Below are 13755 nucleotides of genomic sequence, written 5' to 3' on the forward strand. Positions count from 1 at the left end.
TGGTACCTATCCTTATTCATTATCAATCCTCACTAAGCAGGTGAAGGAGTTCACGTACTGAGACTGGGGGAGAAAGCAGAACTCATTTAATGTTGTTTATATGCTACATTTAAAATTAATGTCATGTTGCATGTACAGACATTTTATTTTTTTCTAGTTTCTGGATATTGTCTACAAAACTAGAAAGATTTAGCAGCTTGTCCTTCATTTGCACCTGTGCACCTTCTGAATGTGTCTTTGGTGAATGACTGCATGGAGATACTCACCCTTGCCCAACTCTGTAATAGCCAGGTGGGCAGCCACAGAGATAGCCACCTTCAGTGTTGGAACAACCATAATTGCAGGGGTTCTTGGCAGAAGAGCACTCATTCACATCGTGGCAGGCATGGGAGAACTGGTCATAGGAGAACCCAGATGGGCAGACACACATGTAACTTCCCAGGGTGTTGTAGCAAGAAGCAGAGCCACACGTGTGAGGATTAGAGCATTCATTTTCATCTGGTAAGCAAACAAAAAAATATTGGTGTTTTCTAGTCTGAGAGACAATAGGTCAGCATGATGCAGCTAACAAATCAGAACATCTGCAAGTCCCAGGGCTCTGCTACATCCTTGACCTCATCATCCCACAGAGACTTGGTTTCTGAAAGAGAAAAGGGGTATCGTCTTCACTTGTGGGTGTCAAGATATAGAGAAGATGACACCTTCAGTCAGCGTGACTTGATCTGGTTTCAGGCAAAAAAAACTAACAAAGGTTGTGGTATGGAAAATCCTGCTTTGATAGTTGGTATCATGGTTATTTTATTTCTCTAACCAAGATATTTCTCTAAAACCTGTAGGTTTTCCTCACCAAGTTTTCCTCACCAAACCACTAGTGAATGCTTTGCCATTCTCGCCTTCCGGCACTTGGAGGGAGGTTCTTTTGAGGACTATAATTTACAGAAACTTAGCTGGTTTGGGGTTTTGTGGGAGCTGTTTGTTGTGTGTTCTGTCACTTGCACCCCAGTCTTTTGCTTTCTTTGCTGAAGAGCAGTATTAAGTCAGGAGTGATCATGGTGGTTGGACTTCAGAAAAACTGGCTGGTGTGCTACTTAATGTTAAAATGGGTAGAATAAACTAATTCTTATGTCTGGAATCAGGACAGTAGAATCAGCCTATACGAAATGCATGGCAGTGCTCACAGTTTTCCTCTGATTATGATAGCACGGACAGAAGACCATGAAAGCGAAGCTGAAAAGGTAAATACTTTGTACTGGTCTCTGTGAACAGCACAGGATGATATTGTTTCTGTGTGTACTGATTTTTATTAAAAGAAAAATATCCCACATTTCATTTTGTATGTGATATAGCTTAGTTCATGAACCACAGAAAGTAAGCGATGGATTGAATGAACTAAATCTGAACAGAACTCCTGAGCTTCCTAATTTGTCCCATTCCCTGCACAAAGAACTTCAACGCTGGCCTTAAGACTATTTTGGAACTAGGAAACCCTTAATGGTTTTCTTGATTTTTTTTTTTCTCACCATTTGCTTTAGATGCTATTCTGTAGTATTCTTAAATTGCTAATGACAGTAATTCTTACTAATGAAAGGTATGATTTTTAATGCTTTTTTTTCATCAGCAAAGGTATTTGCATTGATACATCAAGGAATTCAATGAACATTCAATGATAGGGAATTTTCACAGAAGAAACAGGTCAGAATTTAGACCTTTCTCGGAAAGCTAATTGTCACAGCGAGTTTCAAAAGGCTGAGTGTGTTTTCTTGTTACCTTCTGACATTGATTTATGCTGGGAGTAATAAGTGTATGGAAGGAGGAGGAGAGAGATAAAAAAGATTTGTGTTTGCACACCCTTTGTTCTGTTCATTCTTGCCCTTGCCTGGTGCTGTCACTTGAAACACTCTGATGCCTTTGCTGTTTAAATGCCTTTTGTGTTGTTTCCTTACCAACACACTGATTCCACTGGTAATGCTGGATAAATCCCTGTGGGCATCCACATCTGTATCCGCCCAGGATGTTCTGACAGCCATGCTGGCACCTATGGTTTCCATCACATTCATCCACATCTGTGCGTTCAGAAGGGAAGCAAAACATGACACAGGATTACACCCACTGCCAAACACTGGTGGATCAGAAGTTTGTTATGACCTAGCCATGTGCTCTGGCAGCCCAAGAAGCAAAATGTGTCCTGGGCTGAGCCCCAGCGTGGGCAGCAGGGCAGGGGGGATTCTGCCCCTCTGCCCCCTCAGCTGAGCCCCCACATGCAGAGCTGCCCCAGCCCTGGGCCCAGCACAGGAAGGACCTGGAGCTGCTGCAGCCAGGCCAGGGCAGGCACCAGGATGAGCAGAGGGATGGAGCAGCTCTGCTGGGAGGAAAGGCTGCAAGAGGTGGACTTGTTCAGCCTGGAGAAAAGAAGGTTTCATGAGACCTTAGAGCCCCTTCCAGTGCCTAAGGGGACTACAGGAGAGCTGGAGAGCAGGGACTTATAACAAGGGAAGGTAGTGATGGGACAAGGAAGAATGGCTTTAAGCTGAAAAAGGGTAAATTTAACCTGGATGTATGGAAGAAATTCTTCCCTGTGAGGGTGGGGAGGCCCTGGCACAGCGTGCCCAGAGAAGCTGTGGCTGCTCCTGGATCCCTGGCAGTGTCCAAGGCCAGGCTGGATGGGGCTTGGAGCCACCTGGGATAGTGGAAGGTGTCCCTACCCTTGCCAGGGGGTGGAATGAGATTGCCTTTAAGGTCCCTTCCAATTTAAGCCATTTTGTGGTTCTATGACTTATAACAGAGGAGTACTCTTGTAAGACAGAAGGACCATGCAGATTGTTCTTTTGGAAAGCCTGGAAGTCAACTAATGTTGAGTTCTTTCTATCAATAATCTGATTTGAGCTCTTGAGACTTTTCAGTACTTAAATTTAGAGAACACTATTCCCAGTAATCCCACATGTTGTTGCTTTAGTTGTATAATGCTTAGAATTTGAATTTCTTTTTAAATTTCAGTTTTAAACCAACTACTTAGGGCTAAACTTTCAGTTTCCTGAAATATATGTAGTGTTTGAATGTCAAATTTGGATGTCTTTGCAACTGACAATAAAAAGCCACATAAAAAGTCTCTGAGACAAGTGTTAATAAAAGGAGACAAAGACAACCATCCCACCTTCTAAATTCTGAAAACTCAGACATCTTAAATTGTGTCTGCTATAGGAAATAAGTAGATTGTAAGCAACCTAATTTTTCAGGTACAGTATGCGAGCCTAGTAGAAAATAAAAAAAATAACTCTTCTGTTTTATAGGCACACAAGGACACATGTACTTTGTAAGAACAAAGTAAACTGACATGAGATAAATCTTTGTAAAGCTGCAGCTGCATATATTCTGGACTGCCATTCTAGAAATAGGCTCTAAATACCAATTCCTGTTTTAAATGCTGTATCAGAGTAGCTGAAATTTTGAGAGGTCATACATTTCTTCATGTATGCTCCTGCATTTCTAATTCTCAGCAGCCAGGTGTCCTTGTACTGCCTTTTATTTTTTTCTTTGCTCAGTACCTGAGGCCTACTGAGAAGTCTGGAGCTCTCACACAGAGGTTTCCTGACTGAGGCTTCCTCTTGGGCCAACAGAGAGAGAGAGAAAGCTCATCCATATAACCGCTATTTTAACTGTAATAATTATCTTTCTGAACATAGTGAATTTGCTTTCTCAGTGTGTAACTCTGTGGTAGGATGATAAAGTACAGAATTTAGAATCTTATCTTAGATACCCTCAGGTGGACAATTACAATGAGTCAAAACAGAAACTGTAGAGAGATTCTGTTTAGACATATGAAGACAGAAATATAAAAAACCCCCACAACTACTAGACTTTTAGGTGCATAAACCTATGTGAAGTTGAAATGGCAGCCTGAAAACAACTGTTGAAGAGTTCAACTAGACAGTCACGTTTTTATTTGAATTTCTGTAAAAATTACTCAAGGAAGTACATTCTTGCATATGCTTATGTTATACTTACAATTAATCTAATACTTTCCAATTTCCTTTTGTAATTACTTTTACTATGGCTGGTGCTCTGCTTTATCTGTCTTTGACATCAAATGATTCACTAGAAACTGAAGTAAGGATTTGTACCATAAAAAGATCTGACTGTTCCCAGTTACCTTCACAGTTTAATCCAGTAGAATCCAGAGAAAATCCCCTTTGACATTCACAGGTAAAACTTCCAGGAGTATTTTGGCAAATTCCTTTTGATCCACACAGTGATGGATGAGAACCACATTCATTGTTATCTTCAAAACACAGAAGAGAGAGAAGAAAGTTTGTTTACCTTGTGGCATGATTTTAGAAATGTTCATATAACATTTTTTAAGAGGATGAAATCCACAGAAGTGCAACATTTTATTTTATAGCTTTTCATTTTTAAATGCCAGATGAATTGGAGGCTCATGCATAGTTATGAGTAATTAATAAACTGGAAGTACAAGTTGTAATTCAGTTTTGAATGAGTGTGGAAGAGCTGGCACATAATTGCTGATATTGGAAAAATGCTGCCCTTCTGTGTTAGCTGAACTAAAGCTGTTTCAGTTGGCAAGATTTATACATATGCCTAAGATCTGAAGACATCTGTACCTACTAAAAAAGAAAATGCAGTCTGGTTTTGGTTAACTACATTTTAAATGAGATTTTAATAATTCACCCTTTTGTCTCCATGTGGTTATACTTAGAACATAATAACATGTATTAAATATGTACAACTCTCTACTAACCAAGAAAAAAGAAACAGTGGACAGACTGGATATACTGATTTTTTTTCTTCAGCTATAATTGCTAGTTTTCAAAATCTGTTTCTTCCCTCTTGACACTATTGCTCTGTATAAAGAGTACAAGAGGTAACTCAGAGTTGAGAATGTTGTTCCTACTGAAAAACTAAGGAAAGAAATCAATGTTTTTCTTACCAATACAAGCTGTGTGATGTTGTGTAAAACCAGGTGGACACTTGCATGTGAAGCCTCCAAGGGTGTTGACACAGAGGAACTGACAGTTGTGTTGTTTGGTTTGACATTCATCAAGATCTGAAAGTAAGAGATGTCATCTTAAAAGAGTCAACAAAGAAGCACATTCAATCTAATTTGGTAAAAATACCACACTTCAAAACCAATTCTTTTTAAGTCAAGTTGCGACCAAATTAAAATTTACTTTGCATAACTTTTTTTACCTTTACATGTCTTTCCATCTTCCTGAAGGATGTAGCCCCGGGGACATGAGCACTGGTAGCTCCCTTCTGAGTTCTTGCAGATAAAATTGCATGGTCTGGGAGACTGGGAGCACTCATCAAGATCTAACGAGAGGAAAATATTAAACTATCTTTTGTCCTCATCTCTTTGACAGAAGGATGTTTGCTACACAGCACCACATTTTAGAGAAAAATGCTCATAGGAAAAAGCCCCCCACTCATATTTCTTTAGGGTTCCTATTCCTTTCTCTATGAATGTGCTGCTGTGGATTTGATATGGAGTTGTCACTACCATGACAAACCGTCTGTCTTGAAAGAAAATGTAACAGTGGCATTGGTATTTTCATCTAAGCAACGAGTATTTGTTTTTTGGCGTACTATGATATATCTGTCAACCAACAAAATAGTGGGAAAAACATAGACCATGAAGTAACACGCTGGTTTGTCACTTGAAGTGACACTGCTTCAACAAACTTCAGCAATCATTCTACTGCAGGAATACTGCCAGCAGAGCTAGTTTCTCTATTTCCTCAAATGAAATACAAAACCAGAAATACGTATTAGAAAAAGAAATAAAGGACATGACATAAAAGAGGTAAAAAGAAAAAAAAATGATTTGCTACAAGGGTTTACAAAGGTTGGTCCATCACTGTGTAACAACTAAGAAAATAACTGATGATTAATTGACTGCATCTTACCATTACAAGATGTGCCAGTTATGTCAGTGGTATAGCCAGCTTTGCAGAAGCACCGGAAGGAGCTGATGGTGTTAATGCACTGACCATGCCTGCACAGGTTTGGCAGGACCTTACATTCATCAATATCTGTATAGAAAATATTAAATAAGTCATGTCTCAGTTTTAAGTTTCACTTTTTTCTTCTCTTCCATTTTTGCAGAGCTCCTCGTCATTTTGCTTCTAACAGGAACTAATCCCTTCTCCTTCTTTAAAAATGGATGTGAATCCAAAGCCAAACATCCTTCAAATCCCATTACTGTTCTTTGCACCAACACCTTCCTGCTGTTTCACTGGGTACTCAGCTTCAAGTTTTGCTAACTCCAAATAAAAACCCCACAGAAGTGACCACCTCCATGTCAACAATTATCACCACCATTAAAAAACAGACATTAGCTTCTGCTTCCTGTGTGGAAATAGTACCTGCAAAGCATTGTGAAGTCATTGTTAAATAAGATGGTTGTTGCCTTTGCCATGTGTCCAACTTTTCAGCAATACAAAAGTTTGGGATCATTTCTAGCTTTTAGTTACTGGTTGGTACTTCCAACCAGATCCCAATCCTGAAACTTCTGCACGGCTGTTCTGTTTGCAGCCACTGTCAAACATGTTTTTAATTTCTGGTCTCTCGGCATTATTTGAGAAATCAAACTCTGATGTTTAACAGGAAATTCTCCAAAGGAACTTCAAAGAGAATTCTGCATTTTTTTAAAGTATGTGAGCATATTCTTTTCCTCTTTTCTGCCTCTTTTCATCCCTGCAAATACCTCTTCCATCTGTGGTGTAGCCTGATCCATGTGGACAGAGTTTCTTGTAGTGGGTGGTTCCGGGAAGGGGGCAAAGCCTGCACTGGTTCCCCCAGCCCCGGCCTCCGTCACAGCAGCACTCGGATCTGGTGACAAGGTTCTGGCTGCTCGAAGCCATCTGGCACATGGTCTGCAGAACTTCAGCAAAGCAAAACCCCCGGCGATTATCTGTAAGGAAGAAGGACAGAGGTTGAAATCGAGAAGGAGATAAACATCTTCTCCATTCAGCATCTGGAGTATTATTCTGGCTCTCTGTCAGTATATGCAAGCACCAGAAATTATTAGCTACCATGAAGTCCATCTTGATTTAGCCTTTCAGAATTGTTATGTGCTCTGGTAATATGCTGCCATTACAAATATATTCAAGACACCCCAAAAGTTCAGTATCTGCATGAGCAGGGTAAGAGTTTTGCTCGTGGGAAAGTTTTGCCCTTGCCAGTAAAACAGGCTGTGGGCAAAACTGAGCTTCCACTTAAGCTGGCTATGCTGTCTTTGCACTTGAATGATTTCTATGGAGTGGGGTTAGAAGTTTGTTTTGTTTGTTTGTTTTTCTGGCCAAAATAACACATTTGATCATCTGTAATTATCCTGATGTGGTTTAGATAAAAAACCCCTTACACCTTAAAAGTGTATATCCAACTCAGTACTTTTTCAGTGGTACTCCTAAATTTTGGTGGGGAAAAAAAATAAAATTGTATGGCCTTATTGTTGGTATGCCCCTGTCTAATTCTATTTTAATTTTTAAACCTTTTGGTTAATGCTTGTCAATAACAAAAGGGGAGAAAAGCTTTAAAGTCATGGGGCTCTTACAAGTTTCCTTCAAACAGGCAGCTAAGGAGAGAAGAAATCCCAGTGTCCAGTGCTCATAGAAACCCCAAATCTTGCAGAGATTATGTCTTCTAAATAGGCTATGTTACCTGTGCTATTTCTTGATTAAAATGGAGGCATTGTCAGTTACGGATCTGAGAATTCTTACATTTTGGAATGAAAGATTTTCTTTTTTTTCTCTCAAAGCTAGTAGTGATCCCTCAGAATGTGTAAATGTATCAATATTCAGCTGACCTCCTCTTTTACAAATGAGGAGAAGAATCTGTACATTTCTTACAAGAATTAGGCAAAAGGCAAACTTTAGGAAAGACTTAATTTGTCCACCTGGTAACTTAACCGTTCACATCAAATAGAGCTGTCCCCACCGAAAGCATCAGTTCTGTGAAGCAGAGTATGTGCTGTAGTAATTTGCAAGACTGCAGATTTCTATTCTCCCAGACAAGGATACTGTGCAGGTCTTTAGGGACATTATGACCTTAAGAACACATAAATGCTTTATCCCCAGTTTGAGATGTGGAATGAATTTTAATGTGAATGTAATAAAAAGGTTTGCACAATGTATTAAAAACAGTGTAATCTGTGATTTAATACTCGTGCTGTAACTCTGAAGAAATTCTGTGTTTCTGACAGATCCATTTTTTCATTGTAATTTTTAACCCAAGAAACCCAAAAGGAAAAGCAGCAAAGAGCAAACCCTCCCAAGGCAGAAAATAATAAAAGAATTACATATTAAATATAGGAAAGCAATAATGACTTCCAAACAGGGTATTGCCTTGGCATTAAGGACTGGCTGGAGTTAACAGACTGCAGTATTCTCTTTCCATCTGGTTCTAATCCTCAGGAAATACTCTGCACTTCAGTGTTACCGCTTAACCATGAAGTCAGCACACTCCTGATGACAATGTGCAGGGAACTGGTTTTATACTACTGGTATAAGATAATATTTATGCTTTTTTAATGCAGTAGTACAAATAAATACACCTTTCAGGACTGTATGTGCACTGGAACATCGGTCAGGAAAAAGTAAATTTTTGTAGTTCTGTTTGACTTCCAAAAACGGAATGATGAATTTCGTAGTGCAAATGACAAATGTGAATGCATTGAAAAGAAAATGCAGGCTGATAAACAAAAACACTTCATCAGAATTTATCTGCAGGCCTGCCTCAAAAAAAAAAAAAAATCATCTTTCAATTTTCCAGTAAAACAATGGTATTTTATGTCTGAATTAAAGGTACAGAAAATTCAGATGCCTGGTTGCAATATGATGCTTAAGATCACATTCTGAATAAGCAATATTGTATATTATATAACTTAATTTTACTCAGCATCCATTTTTGCTTTATCTCAAGGTGATTAAATTATTCTTCTTCAAAAATCCCCGTATTTTGTCTACATTTATGTCCTATGGAACTAAGACACTTCTATGTAAGGCCTATGGCTACAAGCTATTCTTTCCTCTTATTATTTAATAATATTTAATAATATTATTTAATATTACATCATTATTTAACTGAGAAGTGTAATTATTTAATTTCTCTAGGTATGAGAGCTGTTAGGTATACAGAAGCCAAATTTTCTCTCTGCATTTACACTCTAACATGACATGAAATGTGTACAAAAGAGATATTTACCTAGACACTCAATGCCTGATGGACTTGACAGGAATCCTTCGTTACATTCACATCTGTAGCTCCCAATAACATTCACACAACGACCATTTTCACAGACACCTGGCTTGGAGCGGCACTCGTTTTCATCTTTACAAAAAAATACAATATAATAATATTAATAAAAATTACAGTAGAAAGAGCAACAATAGTAAGAACAAAAATTAAATACAATAATAACAATAATAGTAACGACAACAACAAAAAATAATTCATCTCAAGAAAATGTATCCGACTCTCTAGGATACATTAAATATTCCATGTAATATATGAAAAATATTTGCAAGACATGGAAAAATCAACTGATTAAGCCTGGAAAGGGCTTTCCTAGGAATGTTATCCTATTCCATTCCTTCTGTACTTTGTACAAGGATGAAAGCAGTAATGCTTCACAGCTCATAACAAGAAGAAGAAAACACTTGCAGTAGAGCAAGCTCCAATCACAACATTTACCTGGCAAGTAATATTGAAACAAAATTGCAATACATGCATTATTTGAGTGACAAATCTTCACTTTGTAACCATCAACAGTTTCTAAAGACATTTGATCTCTCCTGCAATAAATCTATTTCAGTCCACATAATATTTTCCTGGAAGTTTACGGTCCTCACGTACTTTCTTCCATAGATAATGCCACGCATACTGTAGGCAACTACACAGCTTTTTTTAGGTGCTTAAAATAAACCTCAGAAAAAAACTCAGGTGCTTTAAAGGCAGAATTATATGTCAAAACAATAGACAAAATTCTTGTTAATACAGATTATTTTCCCTGAAAAAAAATATCATAAAGATGTCTGAAGGAGAGTAGTCATTCTCTTGCTGAAGGAACATTGCTATAAAATACTTCCATTTAAAACATTCACCAAGACGGCTGTTTAGTTTTTTTTTCCTCCACAGAACTTTGGAATGGTCTTGGGTTTTTTTCTATATACCAGAAGAAAGTTCTATCTGCCAAAATACAGCTATTGTCTTCCCCTCAACTAATTGAGTAAATGATGGAGGAAAGGTGTTTGTTTACTTCCAGGATGGGGAATTGTTTTGAACTATGGTAGTTTCCATATCTTTTTTTCTTTATGGCATTTATAGGAAATTTCACAATCTTAGAGTGCTAATTCTTTAGAGAAGTGACACATTATTTATACTAATGCTAAAGGAAATGTACCTTTTTATTTATGAAAATCTTGCTTCCTGCCCATAAACTGAGGTCTCATTTGATTGGCAAATTAATTTTTTATATGTTACAACTGCCTGAAAAACTTTTGGATTTAGTTGTAAAGCAATGGAGTTTTTCTTCTGAAATCCTTATTAGTCATTAAGAACTACATTGAAACAAAATAGAAAGTTTAAGATGTTGGCTATCATATATCTTAAGTGTCCTTCATGAATTGCTATTTTCTGATTTGATATAGATGATATAGATATAGATATAGATACATACACGAAAAGATTTTTTCATCTGTTTGCTTGTGTATATACCTTCTTCCCTTTCTAAGCTTTACCTGTACATCCTTCTCCATCAGGTCTCTGGGTCATGCCAGGAGGACAAATGCACACAAAGGTACCAATCAGATTTTTGCAAATCATGCCTCTTGATTCACAGTCATGCAGACCTTCAGCACACTCATCTAGATCTGGGAAAAAAGCATTTTGTGTTTGAACTTCATTCCAGCAGATTCAGTTCCTGGAGACAAATACTTTCTCAAGAGGCTTCCCTAACTAAAAAGCACTGAAGGAAAAGACCAAAATTGATGATTATTTGCAGCTATCTCTATCTTTGTGAGCTGTATCATCTTGTCACATGAAAGATGAATTTCACCACTGTGACATTCTTAGCTTTGCAGTCCCCATCAAGGGTGACACACGATCACAAAAACACTAAATACTGCTTTTTTTTGAGTTGTGAAAGAGAAAATCATCACCTGCTGGGCTGTTTTTTACATTCCACTGAGAGGATGAATGCAAGATGCACAGAAATATCCAGATTATGTGTTGGTGATGGAAGCTGGGGAGAAGTTTATACATCAGTCATTACCTTTGCACATCTTTTTGTCCTCCCTTAGTTCATATCCCACTGGGCAGGTGCACTCATAGAAACCGTAAGTGTTGATACAACGAAAGGCACACAGCAAGGGGTTCTGAGCACACTCATTGATATCTGAACAGAGAGAAACAAAACAGTCATTCTCTAATAAGTTTCACAACAATCACCAAGAATGTTTTATTGCACCTATGCTTCTCTTGTCGGCTACAATTATCAGAAAGGTAGTAATTCAAACCATTAGCTTTTGAGTAACTAAAGAAAGCTGGACAATGCTCTGCTTAAGAATAATGGCATAGAATATATATATATAACTAGTATGACAAGTTAGGACAGGCCTATTTTAGATTTTTAGTATATGCTCATTTTAATGTACTCTTGTGGTGATGAGAAATACCAGCTTCAGAAACCAAAATAATTATGATCCATAAAATATAAAATTTGTGAGAATGCCCCAAAATGTAGTGTGGGAAGTCCTGTGATAAGCCAGAAGTTCTGCTTAAATCAATTCACATTTCTCTTCCAATGACGTATTTCAAAGCACTGAAACTTTTTTTCCTCTGAGTTATTACAGCATGAAAGACATGGTTAATAAAGTAATACAAATGCTGGGGCCTGGACAAAAGCCAAAGGAAAAAAAAAATAAAGAGGACAGGTTACCTTCACAATTCATCATTGGGCCTGGTTCAAATCCTTCGTCACAGCTGCACTCAAAGCTGCCAACCACATTAGAGCACGTTCCGTTTCCACAGGGGTTGCCAATGGAACATTCATCAGTATCTGTACATAATGAATAAATGCAGAGTGAAGAGAACTGGGACACACATCGAATTGTGTTTTAAATTCAAGTTCCAGTTCCTGTAACTGCACACACCTATGCAATGCACTCCTGTGAAATCCAAGTTGTATCCCATGGGGCACTCGCAGCGGAACGATCCGTCAGTATTGATGCAGTGACCATTGGAGCAAATTCCTGGGCTTTCAAGGCATTCATTGACATCTAAAAAGCAGGAAGATATTAACAGCCATTTCATGGCATGCATTTAAAAAAAGCACTTAAAAAAAACCTAAGCACCCTATTATGTTTGTCTTGAGCCATGCACTTCAAAAAATGTTCTTTTAACACGTTTTACAGGCCAGCCTCTTGTCACTAGCAGCTGTGAGGAGTAATCTGTCACATACTATAATATCCAAGTATAGTTTTAAGTATTAATATTTACTTTTTATTATCAGAAATTACCTACCTTCACGTGTGTCATCAATTCCAGGAATAGTTCCATGACCATATGGGCACAGGTCCTGAAAAGCAACTGTAGAGATACATTTTCTTTAAAAAATAGAGCAAATGAGAGAAAGAACCATGACAGATGGTTAAAGCCATCCAAAAAGGATACTAGTTCAGGTCTCTACAGAGCAGAACCAACAAATCAGTATTTCTCTTTGTCTGTGGTTTCTTACATTTAATTTTATTCCTTTTGCTGACTTGAAAAATCGATCTAGAAAAAGCCACTGAGAGCAAATGCTGAAAAGGTCTCTCTTTCTAAGGACAAAAAGGTGCAACACCAATGTGCTCCTCCTTTTCCCCCACCACCAAATTTTAAATTTTAAATGTGTACCTTCTTCTTCCTTTGGACAGAGCTCACAAGGATCACCCCATCCTTCTCCTGGCATTTTACTGCAGCAACACTTGGCCTTTGTGGTGTTGAAAGCCTTTGGCAGTGAGCATTTCCCATTTTCAAAGTTGGTGAAACAGAAGCTCTGACGAGTATCTAAAAGAAGAAAATACAGTTATACAGAGCCAGAACCTTCTCCCAAGTTAGATGATGACGGTCTGCCCTGAGAGAAGTAATGTAAGACCTTTATTTTTCATACTTTTTAAAAAGCACTTAGCAATCCTCATAAAGATGAAAATTAGAAGGGATTTCTACAGAGTATCTCTTATGTTTTAGACTGAGTTATTACATTCCTTAATCATGAACTTACCAAAGCACCTCCGCCCATTATCAGACAGCACAAAACCCGTGGGACAGATGCACTGGAAACCTCCCGGGGTGTTCATACAGGACCCAAAGAGGCAGATGTTGGGATCCTCGTTACACTCATTAATATCTGTAAAGCAATGGAGAAACCTTCACCATAACCTCATTTGCTGTGAATTCCTTCATTAAGAAAGATTATTAATATATCTATTGGTTTAACTTCAGCAGTTTCCAATACAGCGCCCAAGAGATAAATCAGCCTATAGGTATCACTGACTTTCAAATTAGAGCTTCTCACTGGCATGCACCTTCTTTTCTAAATACAATTCTCTGTTCTTCATTATATTCTAAATATAAACTTTAAATAAACGCTTTCAGAATATATTTCCCGTAGGAAGAATACTTTTCTGTAAGCATAAAACATCCAAAGATTGTTTCTTAAAATCCCTATGTTGGGGCTTCTTTTTACTTAAAGTTGTACTTTTT

At 37.9% G+C, this 13755-nt stretch overlaps 1 protein-coding gene across 1 annotated transcript in view; it reads right to left on the bottom strand.

Annotated features, from left to right (window-relative positions):
* FBN2 (fibrillin 2) overlaps nucleotides 1-13755 on the bottom strand; it is a 120567-nt gene that overhangs the window by 3796 nt on the left and 103016 nt on the right. Inside the window, exons 52-66 of the mRNA XM_017735475.1 lie at nucleotides 13274-13399; nucleotides 12907-13059; nucleotides 12535-12600; nucleotides 12165-12290; nucleotides 11951-12070; nucleotides 11285-11407; nucleotides 10752-10883; nucleotides 9217-9342; nucleotides 6719-6925; nucleotides 5919-6044; nucleotides 5203-5325; nucleotides 4943-5059; nucleotides 4148-4276; nucleotides 1944-2063; nucleotides 267-498 (exon numbers count right to left, since the gene is read on the bottom strand). Coding sequence (XP_017590964.1) covers nucleotides 267-498; nucleotides 1944-2063; nucleotides 4148-4276; nucleotides 4943-5059; nucleotides 5203-5325; nucleotides 5919-6044; nucleotides 6719-6925; nucleotides 9217-9342; nucleotides 10752-10883; nucleotides 11285-11407; nucleotides 11951-12070; nucleotides 12165-12290; nucleotides 12535-12600; nucleotides 12907-13059; nucleotides 13274-13399 — 2026 coding nt within the window. The remainder of the gene's footprint in view (nucleotides 1-266; nucleotides 499-1943; nucleotides 2064-4147; nucleotides 4277-4942; nucleotides 5060-5202; nucleotides 5326-5918; nucleotides 6045-6718; nucleotides 6926-9216; nucleotides 9343-10751; nucleotides 10884-11284; nucleotides 11408-11950; nucleotides 12071-12164; nucleotides 12291-12534; nucleotides 12601-12906; nucleotides 13060-13273; nucleotides 13400-13755) is intronic.

Source organism: Corvus brachyrhynchos, unplaced genomic scaffold (assembly GCF_000691975.1).
Source record: "Corvus brachyrhynchos isolate BGI_N302 unplaced genomic scaffold, ASM69197v1 scaffold325, whole genome shotgun sequence".
In the NCBI taxonomy this organism is placed as follows: Eukaryota; Metazoa; Chordata; class Aves; order Passeriformes; family Corvidae; genus Corvus; species Corvus brachyrhynchos.